At 41.2% G+C, this 14,706-nt stretch overlaps 1 protein-coding gene across 2 annotated transcripts in view; it reads left to right on the top strand.

Annotated features, from left to right (window-relative positions):
* The window catches only part of LOC121437422 (integrator complex subunit 6-like), a 52,974-nt gene extending 38,736 nt beyond the window's left edge, over positions 1-14,238 (top strand). Inside the window, exons 10-18 of one of the 2 annotated variants that reach the window (XM_041637316.1) lie at positions 1,689-1,783; positions 2,742-2,852; positions 5,067-5,285; positions 6,451-6,574; positions 7,955-8,097; positions 8,472-8,706; positions 10,993-11,367; positions 12,792-12,885; positions 13,292-14,238. In XM_041637316.1, the coding sequence (XP_041493250.1) occupies positions 1,689-1,783; positions 2,742-2,852; positions 5,067-5,285; positions 6,451-6,574; positions 7,955-8,097; positions 8,472-8,706; positions 10,993-11,367; positions 12,792-12,885; positions 13,292-13,400 (1,505 nt within the window). In that variant the 3' untranslated portion in view covers positions 13,401-14,238. The remainder of the gene's footprint in view (positions 1-1,688; positions 1,784-2,741; positions 2,853-5,066; positions 5,286-6,450; positions 6,575-7,954; positions 8,098-8,471; positions 8,707-10,992; positions 11,368-12,791; positions 12,886-13,291) is intronic. The other variant, XM_041637317.1, reaches the window with a different exon arrangement.
* Positions 14,239-14,706: the final 468 nt, after the last annotated feature.

The following is a 14,706-nucleotide window of genomic DNA, read 5'->3' as shown; positions in this document are numbered from 1 at the left end:
AGAGATGGCTCAGAGGTTAAGAGCGCTGACTGCTCTTCCAGAGGTCCTGAGTTCAATTCCTAGCAACTACATGATAGTTCACAACCATCTGTAATGAGATGAGATCTGGTGCCCTCTTCTGCTCTGCAGGCATATATGCAGACAGAACACTGCATCCTAAATAAATAAATAAACAAACAAATGAGAATTTCTTACTTTATGTATAGAGGTGTTTTGTCTGAATGTCTGGTGCCCTCTTCTGTCTTGCAGGCATACATGCAAACAGAACACTGCATACATAATAAATAAATAAATTAGAAAAAGAGAATTTATTTTCTGTATAAGAGGTGTTTTGCCTGCATGTTTGTCTATGTACCACATGCATGCGTAATATCTACAGAAGCCAAAAAGAGAACTTCAGATTCCCCTAGAACAGCAGGTATAGAAAGTTGTGTGCTCTTCTGAGCTGAGACTCAAACCCGGATCCTTTGGAAGAGGAGCGAGTTAGTGTTCTTTATCACTGAGCAATGGCAAATGCTTTGCCTCGAAGCTGATGTAGTCTATGTCTTGTCTCATTTTTTTTTCCAGTGCTGGGGATCAAAAACAAGCCATTTCATAGACTAGACAGGTGGTATACCCCTGAGCTACAGCCCAGCTCTTGTAGACTTTTCAAACCTCCACAGAATTCCCAAAAGACTTAAGAACCAGCACAGGATAGCAGGGACTTTCTGTAGCTTTCTGTCAAGACAAGAGTTGTGTGTCAAAAGCCTGAGGGCTTCCATCAAGGACACCTTCTGATTTCTTTTGCTTTCTACTGCCAAAAAATAAAAAGAACAAAATACCTACTTTTTATGACTGTAAATTTATTAAAATTTGTTTCACAGGGAGTAAATAATTTATTAGGGTAATAAAAAGAAGAAAATATCCGGTTGCTTTTCTTAACCAAAGTACTTTTTAAAGAATAGACCTATTTGGAGAGAACATATGCATTTTTTCCCTCTGTAAGTAAAATATTTGCCTAATGGAGCTTAGAGGAACAATACAGGATGACCTGATACTATCTGCTGTCTTTACAGTACGGATGGATGGCAGGTAGATTTGATAGCTGGGGATACCAGTTTGAATTAGTAAGGTAGAAATCTTTTTCTCACACTTGGAAGGAAATAAAGAGGGTGTTTGTAAGTTTTCATGCCATATGTATAATATGTATTTTTAGAGTACTAAAATAATTATATTTATATTTTAAGAGATAGGCAATGTCTGCATATTTAAGGGAAATATCTAGAGTTATATTGGTGCCCATGGTGTTCAAGAGTCATATTAAGCCAGCTGTGGTGGTGCCCCATGATCTTTTTTTTTCAAACATTTTATTTTTTGCTTTATAAGTAATACCATTCAAAATTTCCACCTCCTCCATTTCCCTCCCACTCCCCCACTCACCCTCCCCCTTCCCCCTCCAGTCCTAAGAGAGGGCAGGGTACCCCACGATCTTTAAGTTTAAAAGAGTCTTCAATTGAACTATTGTAACTTGAAGACCATCTATCTATATGGAACTTTGGTAGCTACAACGACCAGGAAAGACAGCCAGATAAATTGCGATGAATGTTCATCTGGCCTGAATCAGCTCCTATTTCTACATGTTAGTTGCTTGATTTTAGATCTTGTAAGCTGGCTCTGGACTAACATGATCCCTTGGTTTTGTGTTACAGATGAATTGTTTAAAATTCACAAGCTTAAGCCAAATGTGAAGTGGCGACAGGCTTTTGACGGCTACTTAAAAACCCTGCCTCCGTACTACTTAATAGTATGTATTTGTGTGTGTACATATATATTAACTGGCCCTGATGATTCTTGTCGTAAGAAATAAGGAGTCCAAAGTTTTACCCCTGCAAGAAGATTAACTCTTCTTACTTTACGAATATTTGTGTTGCCACTGTCTTCTCGAGCCATATGAAAGAGTTTGGAGATGAAGTGGCCGCACAAAAAAGCATTCATTGTGCTTCTGTTTCCTTTAGTTTTAACTGCCATGGTCATTGTTATGAGCACATCTATGTTTCTCTTATTAAAAACTAACCTTATAAAACTGTAGTTCTGGAATGTAACAGCAAATATGTCTCAATTCATGTTACATCACCTTCCCTTTTGAGCTCTAGAAACTCAATGTGGCTTTTCAGTACATAAACAAAACTTGGAAGAAATTAAATTACATCCTGACACCACATGATGGGGGGGGCATTGGCGATAGAGAAGAAAGCATGACGTGGCCTCATTCTGGCTTTTATACTTTGAGAAAATGATCTGAACTCGTCATGTAATCCTAATGGAGACGATCGAGGCCGTTTCAGGGGTTGCTGTCCTAACTTAATGCCAAGTTTCTAGAGGTGAAAAGGCAGAGTCTTCGAGGGGACCATTGGTGTTGCTGGGAGGGGAAAGTGGGCTGTGTTGCTTTTTATCATGGCAAGTGTGGGCTCTGCAATCATATGCTATGGGAAGTGAGTCGATGTTGGGGGTTAAGACCGAAAGCAATGTACTTGTTTGAATTGGCTGCTAGTTGCTCTTCTTATCCATTTTCTTCTGATTTTTTTTCTGCTCCTTACTTCTCTGCTATTTTCATTGCCACTTTTTAATGTTCCATGTTTGGTTTTATGTGCAGCACCTTGACTTCTAAGAAATGAATCATGTCCCCTTGCCCCTTATAACTGAACTTTTGAGTATTTAAGATTTATTCTATTCTTACTGTTGTGTATTTTGTTTCCTTATAGCCATTAAAGAAAGCACTAAGGATGATGGGAGCTCCAAATCTGATATCAGATAATTTAGATTGTGGACTTAGTTACAGTGTTATCTCTTACCTTAAAAAACTCAGCCAACAGGTAGTATTGGTAAAAACGAACAAACCAAACTCCTTTGCCCTCAGAAGTGCATTTCCTTATTCTTTAGTGTAATTGTAACTTTTCAACTTAAATGTGTATATATCTCTACACTTTATGGATTAGTAATAATGTGATTCTCTATGGCTTCTAGCTTCACCATTAAATGCAGTTAAGGGTCTGTCAGTATCATTTGATGCTGTGCCATTTCTCCTTCTGCCTGCCAGTTTCATATGCTGGCTGATACTTTGTGGCCGAAGAGGGGCAGAGGCTTCATAGGGTTCTCTTGTGGGTCATATTTTGTCTGTTCTCCAACTAGTTTCTCCTCAATTCACTTGCCTAGAGCCTCCCCCTTTTGTGAGTCAGCACACCAAGGTCTGGTGTGGTTCAATATGCCTTGCCTGAAATCGCTTTCAGGCAGCATGTTAAGTTCTTAAACTCACATGCTAGCCCTTAAATAAACAACTGCCTGCTTTTCCCTGGAGAAGCGGCAGGGCGGACATGAGACCAGTGTTCTTCAACCTGGAGGGTGATAGGCCCCGAGGGGAGCAGAAGAGTGGAGTTCTTCCTCCTCTCTTGCCCTTGTCTATTCCTTTAGACCCCACCCCATTCACCATTATTCACCTTGTCCCTTGCCTGACCCTCTCTATTAGTACCTCATCTTCCACTCAGCCCTCCTTATCATATTTCTCACTTGTACCTAGACCATTCTTGTAGGATGGAGATAATTGGAAACTACCGAGTTAGAGCGCTGCTGCATACAGTTGTGTTCTGCGATAAATTAATGCAGCAGTGTAACGCTCTTATTCACACATACATTTTTTTTTAAGTAGGAAGTAGCATTTGCAGCAACTACAGCATTTCCAGCTGAGTCTGTTTGCAAGTTTGGCCTTTAGAAAACTGAATATTACACAAAGTATCTCAAATTTTTCTAAGGGACCTATAGGCCTACATAGTTGGGATGCTGACAGGCCTTGCTAGGAATGACCAAAACCTTAAAGCACCTTCTAAAGCTTACAGAAGCATACTAGTCCAGCGTGCTCATAAGTGCAAAAGAAAATAAAGACAAGCCCAGATTTTTGACCTAACAAGTCCCCCTAACCCGCATTCCTCTCTGCTAATAGATTTTTGTTGTTGTTGTTGTTGTAAAGACCTTGGTTATTTATCTTTCTATTGATCTATTGATTTTTTTTAATTTGATGTTTATGTTTGGCCTTTAAGGCTTTGTCAGGGTATGGCCACAAAGGAATAAAAGTGGACAGAGTTGAAATTAATCCAAGTGCTGGGACCTTCTGGGACAACTGTATTCTTTTATTGAATGAGCTTTCAAAGTCATTCAAGGAAACAGACCCTGTATCTACTATTGTCTCATATTTCATGACTTAAGAATTTGCTGAAGCATATATATTCCAAATAATGACTTAGGAAAATAAATATCTCTGGCCAATACATAAGAAATAAAAAATTATTAAGCTTATTGAACATTGATGGAATTTTGTCTTTTAGAAAAAGAAAAGATTATTGCTAATTTCTGTTTCTCTTATTGCTAATTTAATATCTATATCACTGGTGTTCCTTGAACCATCTCAGATGTATCTAAAACACAAAATATACCAAATGCTCTGCTTTAACTTATTCAAGGAAAATTAATTGATACAATGTCTATTAAGGGGATTTCCCAGTGTTTGTGAATGATAAACTTGCTGAGTAGACATTAAAAATATTTGCTTAGTAACATTTGTTAAATTAAGCTTTATTTTTATAAGATTTATTGGATAATATAATTTGTTTAAAAAACATTTTTAATGTTTTCAAATACAATGCCAGTCTATATGATCTGAATTTAAGCAATAAGTTACATGTATGAATATAGAGTTTTAAACCTTTGTGTCTGGATGCAAACCAAATGTGTTGAATTAGATTAGATTTTGCAGTAACAATATGTGCTTTTTCATGTCTATGAATGAAATTCTTGCCCATGGTTTCTATTTACTCCATGATTCGTTCATAGTTTTGACACTAGCAAAGACAATTTGCATGAAGTCATTTGTCTTTCCAGTCCCCTCTGTGTTTGCCGTGGTAGAACAGAGAAGCATAGGGAACTGTGATTCGCACATGAAAAGTGTTCAGGGTGGTTCTTAAAGTATTTTTCTTAAATAATAAAATGGTGATGATGTGGTAGATATTTAGATAACATGTTCTGTCCTTTCATTTTAGACCAAAATAGAGTCCGAGCGAATACTAGCATCAGTGGGGAAGAAACCCCCCCAGGAGATTGGTATCAAAGTGAAAAATTATTCTGCAAGTGGCCTGGCCTTGGCTCACAATAAAAACTTTAGAAAACTGTTGAAAGAAATCATAGGGGAAAATGCACCGAGACTGATGGAACTGACTACCAAAGAATTTGCTGGCTTCCAAATAGGGCTCTTCAACAAGGTAACTTGTGCCACTAAAAGGCATCCTTAATCTGACTTTGCCTGGTTTGTGTTGCTTTAGTTTGAAATAATGGCCTATTTCGGAGTTGTTATCATCATCATTAGTAGTAGTGGTTGTTTTGTTAGTTGTATTTTGCTTTATTGAGACAGGGTTTCTCTGTGTGTCCTGGGACTAGCTTTGTAGACCAGGCTGACCTTAAGCTCAGAGATCCGCCTGCCTCTGCCTCCGAGTTCTAGGATTAAAGGTGTGTGCTACCATGCACAACTTGGAATTAATGATTATTAGTGAAACTATCTTGAGATTATTCTGCCAGCAGATACCAAAATGAAATTAAACGTACTAGATATATTGGTTGGTAGGAATGGGAAGTAAGCAGCTATAAAAAGTAAACTAGAAAGGAAACTGCAATAGGCAGGCCGCCATGTAGATCTAGCACCTACGACAGACAGACTAGTAGCAAGTAGGTTCCGTGCAGCTTAGAGAATGCCTCAGCCAGACCGCAGGAAAACTCTGGCCCCGTGCATTCTCGCGGAGGAAGCATGCATGCATTCTTGCGGAGGAAGCGTGCATTCTCGCGGAGGAAGCGTGCATGCATTCTTGCGGAGGAAGCGTGCATTCTCGCGGAGGAAGCATGCATACATTCTTGCGGAGGAAGCGTGCATTCTCGCGGAGAAAGCGAGTGGGATCGGAGCTGGCCCTCCCTGCTGTACTTGTCAGGCCCTGGCCATCAGCACCCTGGCTCATGCTCAGGGATGCAGCAGACTCCAAAGGCACTGCAGCTGGGCCTGCAGCCAATGTCACTGGCTGTGCAGTCTGCAGTTGTCATCCTGCAGTGAGACTCTTGCAGCCTACCTCCCTGACTGCAGGGGGAATCAATCCAGGTGACAAGCAGCAGTCCTGCCAGACAGCTACAGACAGGCATATATAAACCTTGGGATTTGGAGTTTTAAATGATAGGCTTGAAAATTATTTCCCCAGTGATTTTAATGACTTCTGGATATGTTAGCATTCAGAACAAGAAACAGAAGGTTTTCTACTTGGAAAAATTAGCAATAATCGGCTGTATTAAATATCGTTCTCTTCAATAAGATTTTAAGAGGCTTAGGTATTACATTTTGTTATTTAAAAGCCTTAGGAGTAACTGAGATTGTTTCATTTAACATAGGATGTGAAACCTCAGACATATAGAAATGCTTATGATATTCCACGTAGAGGACTTTTAGACCAGTTGACCAGAATGAGATCCAATCTACTGAGAACACGGAAGTTCATTGTTGGACAAGATGAAGGTAACCTAACAGTGGAATGCTCTTAGGCTAATAGCAGACATGACTTGCATGACAGCGTTTATTGCAGAATTATTTTGTTAATGCTCATAGTATTCCCATTCACTCAAGCCCCCCCCCCCATCTCCCTGGTTCTCTTCCCCTCAGGTGTGTATTAATCAGCATGCCATACCGCCATCGCCATTGTTCTGCGTGCTCGCTCTTGCAAGTCTCAAACTCTCAGCTAGACACTGACTTTATGCCCAGCTGATAGGCACTGAAATGAAGAGCAAGAACTGTAGTAGCTTGCTCAGGCAGGGTTAGCCCATTGCAAAGTGGTGGAACCTAGGTCTGTCAGATTTCCAAACCTGTACACTCAGACATTGATCATGCCCAGCTGCCTCTGGAAAAAGTCAGCTGTGAATACCTACTTCCCTCAAAAGTCATGAACTCCAGATAAACAGGAATATTGTGATGGTTTGCAATTTTTCTTCATTTTATTTTGTTAATTTTGAATGGGTTTACTTATCCACAAAAAAAAATGAGTTAACCCCCTAGCCAAGTCTCTGATATTATACTTTGTGTGTGTGTGTGTGTGTGTGTGTGTGTGTGTGTGTGAACAGAGGCTTCCTAGGAAGACAACTTTTATATTTAATCAAATCCTCAGAGGGTAATATTTTCTTTGTGACAAGAGAATACCATGAGGAGCTGGGCATGGTTGCTCAGTACTCAAGAGCCTGAGGCAGGAGGAGTCTATGGATTTGAGTCCAGCCTGGGCTAAAGAATGCAAACCTGCTCCAGAATACAGAGAGAGGGGCTGTAGCAGTGGCCCACTGTTGAAGAGCCCTGGTTACTCTTACAAGAGACCCCGTTTCAGTTCCCAGCACCTACATGTTGGGTAGCTTTCAACTGTCCATGACTTCAGTTCCAGGGGATCTGGCACCTTCTTCTGGACTCTGCAGACACCAGGCCTGTGTGCAGTGCACATATGTACCTGAAAGCAAAACAGACACATAAAATGAACATGAATCTTTTTATAGAAAAAGAGAACACTAGAACACCATGGAGCCTCAGTGCTTCAGAGTGCAGAATGTCAACAGGGTTTTGAACTCAGATGATGGCATGCATGAGGCCAGCCCATTTTTATGCGGTGTTGGAAGGTAAAGGAGTTTCTAGTCCTTGTGAAGTGAGCCCGTAGGCAGTATAGTGACTGTAGACCACTGACTGGTATAAATGATGATGATGCTAGATCCTACAGGTGGTGGTAGATCCCGGGATACTGGATTGGAGATTTCAGACGATAATGCTAAACTACACATTGCTGAACCAGCTATGACAATGTCCTTTCAAAAGGACCATATACTTCAGCTCTAAGTATTCGTTTCTCTGCTGCTGATTTTGCAGATTCACTTCATAGTGTCCCAGTTGCACAAATGGACAACTATCAGGAGTATCTAAAGATGCTGGCTTCACCACTCCGAGAGATTGATCCGGATCAACCAAAAAGACTGCATACTTTCGGCAATCCATTTAAGCAAGATAAAAAGGTAGTATACCCATTTCTGTGTCTGTGATACTTTCACTGTAACGCTATCCTTGTTAGCCAGATGTATACAAATCCGAGCTAAAAATGCCATCAGGACCTATGTGTAGATGGATCTCGCTTGTTTCCCATAATGATACTGTTGACTGTTCTGGAACATAGTCAGTAGAAGAGGCAAATGAGGCATTGGTGGGAAGCCCCCTGACTTATGCTGAGGCAGACTCTTTGAAGGTGGCATCCCAGGCCTACATGGCTCTTTCCATGAGTTGTTCGACTGTACCCAGTTGTGTTAGTTGAATACAATAATAACTGTCATTTGTTGAGTACATAGTAGACCTTGGTGTTTTGAATGAAATATGTTCATTGATTTTTTTTAAGGGAATGATGATTGATGAAGCAGATGAGTTTGTGGTAGGGCCACAAAACAAAGTGAAGCGTCCTGGAGAGCCCAACAGTCCTATGTCATCTAAGAGAAGGCGGAGCATGCCCCTGCTGTTGAAGAAACCACAAACACCTCCTCTTGTCATCAACCATCTGGGCGGAAAGGGACTACTCTCAGCCTCATGGTTCCCATCTTGTCCAACCTTCCTCAAACCCACCCTTGTACATCCAGGTACAGAGTAGTGGTTGTTTTTACTTTGTCTGTCTTCCTGGGTTCCTTTTTTGTTGTTGATTAAGTAAACCATAATTAGAGCATCTGTGGTAGGCACAACAGGCCTTCCAGGACACAGAGACCCTGACTCAGTGGTCTTAGCCATATGAATGGAGGAAGAAGATGAATAATTGTAGTAATTAACAAGTGGTATTAATGTCATAATTGGTGATTAATACATGTTGGTACAAAAATGTGGAGTTCTAAGCATGCCTGCTGTAACCATTTGGATCAACTTCAAAAGACAGGAAGATAAACTAAGTGTCTAAGTAGGTTCACTATTAAGAGCTCTCTGTGATGTTGCCCCCTGTTCGTGACTGAACTGGTAATTCTGGGGTCTCTCTCCTTGACCCCACTGAAACAATTCTCAAGATCACTCGTGTTTTCCGTTCATTGCCTTTCCCTCTCGGTTGTTTTGGGCTCAGTTGCTCATGCCCTCCTCTATTTCTATTTGAACAACTCCTAATATTCACACCTCTAGACTACAGTTCAGTTTGTTCCTCTGCTCTCAAGCCTGTATTTAACCACAGTGTCTAACAGACAGTACTGTTTGATGTCGTACAAGTAAACGCCTGCTTTGCATCTCTCTAGAGGAGCTCTGCTGGCATCCTTCTGCATGGCAGTTAGTGAAGTTATCCCTCGCTCTACTGGAAAAGCTATGTCATTTTTAATGATTCGTAGGGTTGAAAAACCATATATTAGAATGTAGTGTTGCTCATACTGTTTTGTCAGTGCTGAGTGACTTAAAGTCACTGAGCCAGAGTCAGGAAGATCTGAGTATCACGTACTCTCATGCTGGCACCTGGACATACGACCATTAACAGGGTGAGGTAATCTGACATTCAATTCAATTCCTGCTTCTTACTATTTTTCTCCATTCCTTCACTCCATGCTTCCATGAAGTTTTACCAAGTTTTTCTTCTTAGATAGCCTCTCTGCATCTAATTCTTATTTAGTTCCTACCCATCTTCTCTCCCGATTTGAAATCCGAGTGAAGATGTCAACAGATAAATACAAGCATGCCACATCCATACAGAAAATGCATCCTTCGTATTTCTGAACCTTCAGGATACAGCCTGACTCTTCACCCTGGTCCACACAGCTCCACATAGCCTGACACCACCGTCCTCTCTTACCTCTAGTTCCAGAGCTTCACTCTGCTGCCCCTGGCTTACTCCTGCCCTCGCTACAACTTGGCATCCTTTCAGAAGATCCTGCCATCACCTGGCAGCCCTCTCTCGTGCCCTATTTCTGTCTTTCCTCAAATGAAAGCAGTTTTGAGGGTGCCGTGGCTCATTCTTAGTTCCTCTCCAATGGCCCCGTGACACTGTAGGTTCTGTAAAGGCAGGCAGGGTCAGTTCCTTTGTTTCTTGTTCACTGCAGATTCTCAGCTGCTGCCCTGGTGCCTGGCACAGTGGAAGATAAGCAAATGGCATAGAGGAATTGGCCTGAGAACGAACGGAAAAATAATTACTCTGCCGTCGAAAGGGAAACGGGCAGAATCATCTACAGATAGGCAGTTGCTTAGCAGATTGTAGTGTGGCTCCTGCACGGCTAGCTTTACCCGAAATAACAACATACAAATTGTATTCTTTTAAACACTGCTTGGCCCATTAGCTCTAGCCTCTTACTGGCTAACTCTCACATCTTGATTAACCCATATTTAATAATTTGTGTAGCACCACGAGATGGTGGCTTACCGGAAGATCTTAACCTGCGTCCATCTTGGAGAGGAGAGCTATGACGACTCCTTGATTCAGCTTTCTTTCTCCCAGCATTCTGTTCTGTCTACTCTGCCTACCTAATTTTCTGTCCTATTAAAGGCCAAGCAGTTTCTTTATTAATTAACCAATGAAAGCAACAGACAGATACAAGACCCACCTCCATCAGCAGATGAGGGCAGAGAATTTGTTCCGCCTTAGTAGGCATTTCCGTTTTCTCAGAATATTTGCTTTACCCAGGAAGCGCATGGTATGCACAATTCATAGGGGTTCAAACTCAGGGAAGGGTAGCAGTTTATATGTGACTTTGAATTCTCAGGTTGACATTAAGCCCTGAGCGCCGGGGACCTGTGAGTGCTTAGTTAGTGTCTTGATTTCTGTATGCATACATAGTGGGAAGAGTCTCAGAGCGCCGTCTGCTCTGTCCTCCTCATCATTTTCTTGAAGCTGAGGATCATGGAGGTGTACCTGTGGGACTGATATGATGTGCTCACTTCACAGCTCAACTTCTTAATTTGCTTTCCAGATGCCGCTGTCATTCATGATCTCCATGAAGAGAAGATGGAAAATGGGCAAAGCGCAGCCCATGGCTTCTTATTAAAATCTGCTCCGGCAGAGTTTATGAATGTGGCAGAAGATGGCCTTATATCCAACCAATTGGATTCACTGTCCGATGACTTTACTGGTCTCAGGAAAGACGGACTCATTCACAAACCTAGTAACAGTTTACTCCTAGGAGGAGACAAAAGCTGCGGTCTTTCTGTAGATGACAGAAAAATCGCCATGGCGTCTGCTTTGGAAACTGTGCCAAATTCAATGCAAATCACTCCTGCGATGGCACAAGGCATCAATGCCGACATCAAGCACCAGCTGATGAAGGAAGTTCGAAAGTTCGGACGGAGTAAGTGGCGATGGAATATCTCTAAGAAATGCAATGGGAGAATCCCTCTTGTATCATTCTCGAGAGATTTCTACTGTTGGTTTTGAGACAGGCTCTCATACAGCTCAGGCTGGCCTCGAACTCTCTACGTGGTCCAGACCGCTGATATTGCCTGATCTTCCTGTGTCTAACTCACTCTATAGTGCTCACACTACAGGGATATGCTGCCACAGTCAATTAAGGCGGCGCTAAGGATTGGACCCAGAGTCTCATCCTTGTTAGGCAGGCGGTCTACCAACTGAGCTCTACCCTAAGTTCCAGAGTAGAGTCTGGCCATACAATTTTTGGTCAGTCTTGGGCTTTCACATGACTTAAAGTGATTCTTCTGGCCTTAACTTATAGTGGTTTCATTTTGCTGCTTTAACAAGTTACCAGATGCCCATCGCTTTGGACAGTACAAGCTGATTACTTCACAGCTCTGCATTTCAGACTATTTTTCCCTGGACTAAAGTGAAGGCAAGCTGGCAGGCCAGTGCTGCTTCTCAGGGATAAAGGCAGAGTCTGTTTCCTTGCCTTTTCTGGCTTCTGCCGGCTGGCTGCATTTGCTGGGCCCGTGGTCCCTTCCTGCATCAACTCAGCAGCAGAATACTTTTTTCCTTTGGCTTCCACTTCTGTTCTTAATGTCTTTTCTCTCTGACCTTTAAGATTCCATTTGTTAGCCAGGTGGTGGTGGCATACACCTTTAATCCTAGCACTGGGAAGATAGAGGCAGATAGATCTCTGAGTTCGAGGCCGGAGAGAATTCCAGTACAGCCAGGACTACACAAAGAAACCCTATCTTTAAAAAAAAAGGAAGGAAAAAATTATAATCTTAGATTAATCTTTGAGATCTGTATACAATAGATTTTGATCATATTCATCCCCAACTCCTCTCTTCTAGATCCACCCCACCTCCCACTTTCTCAACTTCCTCTCCTCTATTTTTAGTAACTAGTTGAATCTACCATGCACTCCTGGGTGCAAGGTCGTCCACTACCATGGGCAATACTCTCAAACAAATTGATTCTCCCTCTTCCAGAAGCAATCAAATGTCTATACTATTCCATCTTAAAAGGATATTATGGCTACTTTAAACCCTGTGCGTAAACCGGGACAAACGCAATATCCATAATCTAATTCCATCAGCATATAAAGCATATATGGAAATAAATTCACAGGCTTCATGGGTTAGGGCAGTTTGGGGCAACCAGTGTTCAGTGTACCTCATTTGAGTACTGTTTATAAGAATTTCTCTCATGAATGTATGTAGACATTTTTATTTTAGTGTTTAACATACCAGCTGTGCTTATGACTTTCTACCTATGAGGAATGATTTCTGAGGACGCATGATTGAATTTTATTTCTCATTCATATTTTTATAATACTGAATTTTGTACTATCACCAGAGTATGAAAGGATTTTCATTTTGCTTGAAGAAGTGCAGGGACCTCTGGAGACGAAGAAACAGTTTGTTGAGTTCACCATCAAGGAAGCTGCAAGGTGGGTGTAAACGAAACTTCTAAAGGTTTTCTCATTGTTTTGGGTATTGTTTTTCTTTTCTTTTGTTTACTTTAGTTGTAGGATCCAAGGAAAGACAAAGAGGGGAATAGGCTCTGCCTTAATCTGTGAAAGAAAACACTTGTCCCCACTCAGAGTTAAAGCTGCTTCCTACCGTGTTCAGATGGAAAGACCAGAGTCCTGATTCATGGCTCCTAGCTTGTGTGTGTGTGTGTGTGTGTGTGTGTGTGTGTGTGTGTGTGTGTGTGTGTTAGAATGGCCCTCACATTTGCTAAGCCATACCTTTGCATGAGAGTGACTTACACTTCCTTTGGGTTGCACACTACACAGCACTCTGCACGCTGTCAAGTCTTCTATGATGGTCAATAATATTTCTTTTTATTTTCAGGTTTAAAAGAAGAGTCTTAATTCAGTACCTTGAGAAGGTACTAGAAAAAATAGATTCCCATCCCCTTCTTAACAATGTGAATCACATCAACAGCAGATCATCATGTTAATACCAAGACAAGTGAGGAAAAAGAAACGCCTTTTCTGTGCTGTAGGCTGGAATGGGACCTTCCTGAAGCCCTCTAGAATGTTTGAGTGAAGGGAATGAATGACCTAACTCAGGCTAAGAAAAGCGCTTGACTAGAGCTTTTAATGATTATCTGGAAGTAAAGCTGGGCTTCTGCCTTAAGAGTTATAATGGAAAGTATTTTTTTATTTCATTGTTTATTTTTCCAGTTAGGAAAAGCGATGTGAAATCACACAGCATTGCTGCTCCTGTTACAGCTAATAGAGTTCTCTCATTGGAGCGTTACCATTCCAGACGTTTTCTGAGTGGGCAGGGGCCACCCGCAAGGAGAGCACTGCCTAGTGTCCTCGTTGTGTCCAGTAGAACAAGTAGGTGTGTAGAATCAAAGTGGTCATCATGTGCTCAACAGAATTTTCCACAATTTCTAGCTGTGCCTTTTAAACCATGTAATATTCAGGATAGTTGGAATCAAAGAGTAAAAAGCTGCTATTTAGGTAACTTATTTGTCTCTGGGAAGGGGCAGGGAGAGTAACCAAGCAATCTACCTCCAGTGCTCTTCCATTGTGTCTAGAAAGATTGCAGAGTGCACCTGAGGCTTCACTGACCTCTGACACTTGTTCTTGCATGTGACAACAGAAAGTCTTCAGGTAGACTTGGACATTTTGTGCTTTGGAAGCACTAAAAGGAAAAATAATATGTATATTTTCTTTGATGTTTATATAAAAATTTATATGGAGCAGTATTGTTGTTTATTTGTAAAAATGTAAGTGATCAAAGAGATTTTCACTTTGCATATATGAAATAAAATCCTTTTATTGATTTTCAAAAGTTTATTGGTAATACATTTCTAGTATGTCTCTTGTCATGGCATTCCTTTTAGAAAAACAATTGTACATTATTGTAGTTAGAATTGTCTCTGGTACGCCAACCAGCTCCCAAATAAAGAGACTTATTAATTATGAATGCTCAGCTTTAGCTTAGGCTTATCCCACTCGCTCTTTTAACTTAGTTTAATCTGTTTCTATTAATCTACATTTTGCTTCGGGCCTTTTTACCGTTCTTTCATTATGTATGACTCGATTTTCTGCTTCCTCCAAGTCTAGCTGGTTGGTTCCTAGCCTTTTCCTGGTGTCTCTTTTTCTTTCTTCCTTTATGCCCTAAATTCCTCCTCCTACTTACTTTCCCTGCCCAGAAGTCCCACTTATACCTTCTCCCTCGCTATTGCCTAGTCAGCTTTTTATTAGATCAATCAGGTGTCTTAGGCAATTAAGGTAAAACAGCAACACATT

The sequence above is a fragment of the Microtus oregoni genome, unplaced genomic scaffold, assembly GCF_018167655.1.
Source record: "Microtus oregoni isolate MIOR12 unplaced genomic scaffold, Mior012 000052F_009, whole genome shotgun sequence".
NCBI classification, from domain to species: domain Eukaryota; kingdom Metazoa; phylum Chordata; class Mammalia; order Rodentia; family Cricetidae; genus Microtus; species Microtus oregoni.
This window is presented reverse-complemented; position numbering and strand designations above follow the sequence as displayed.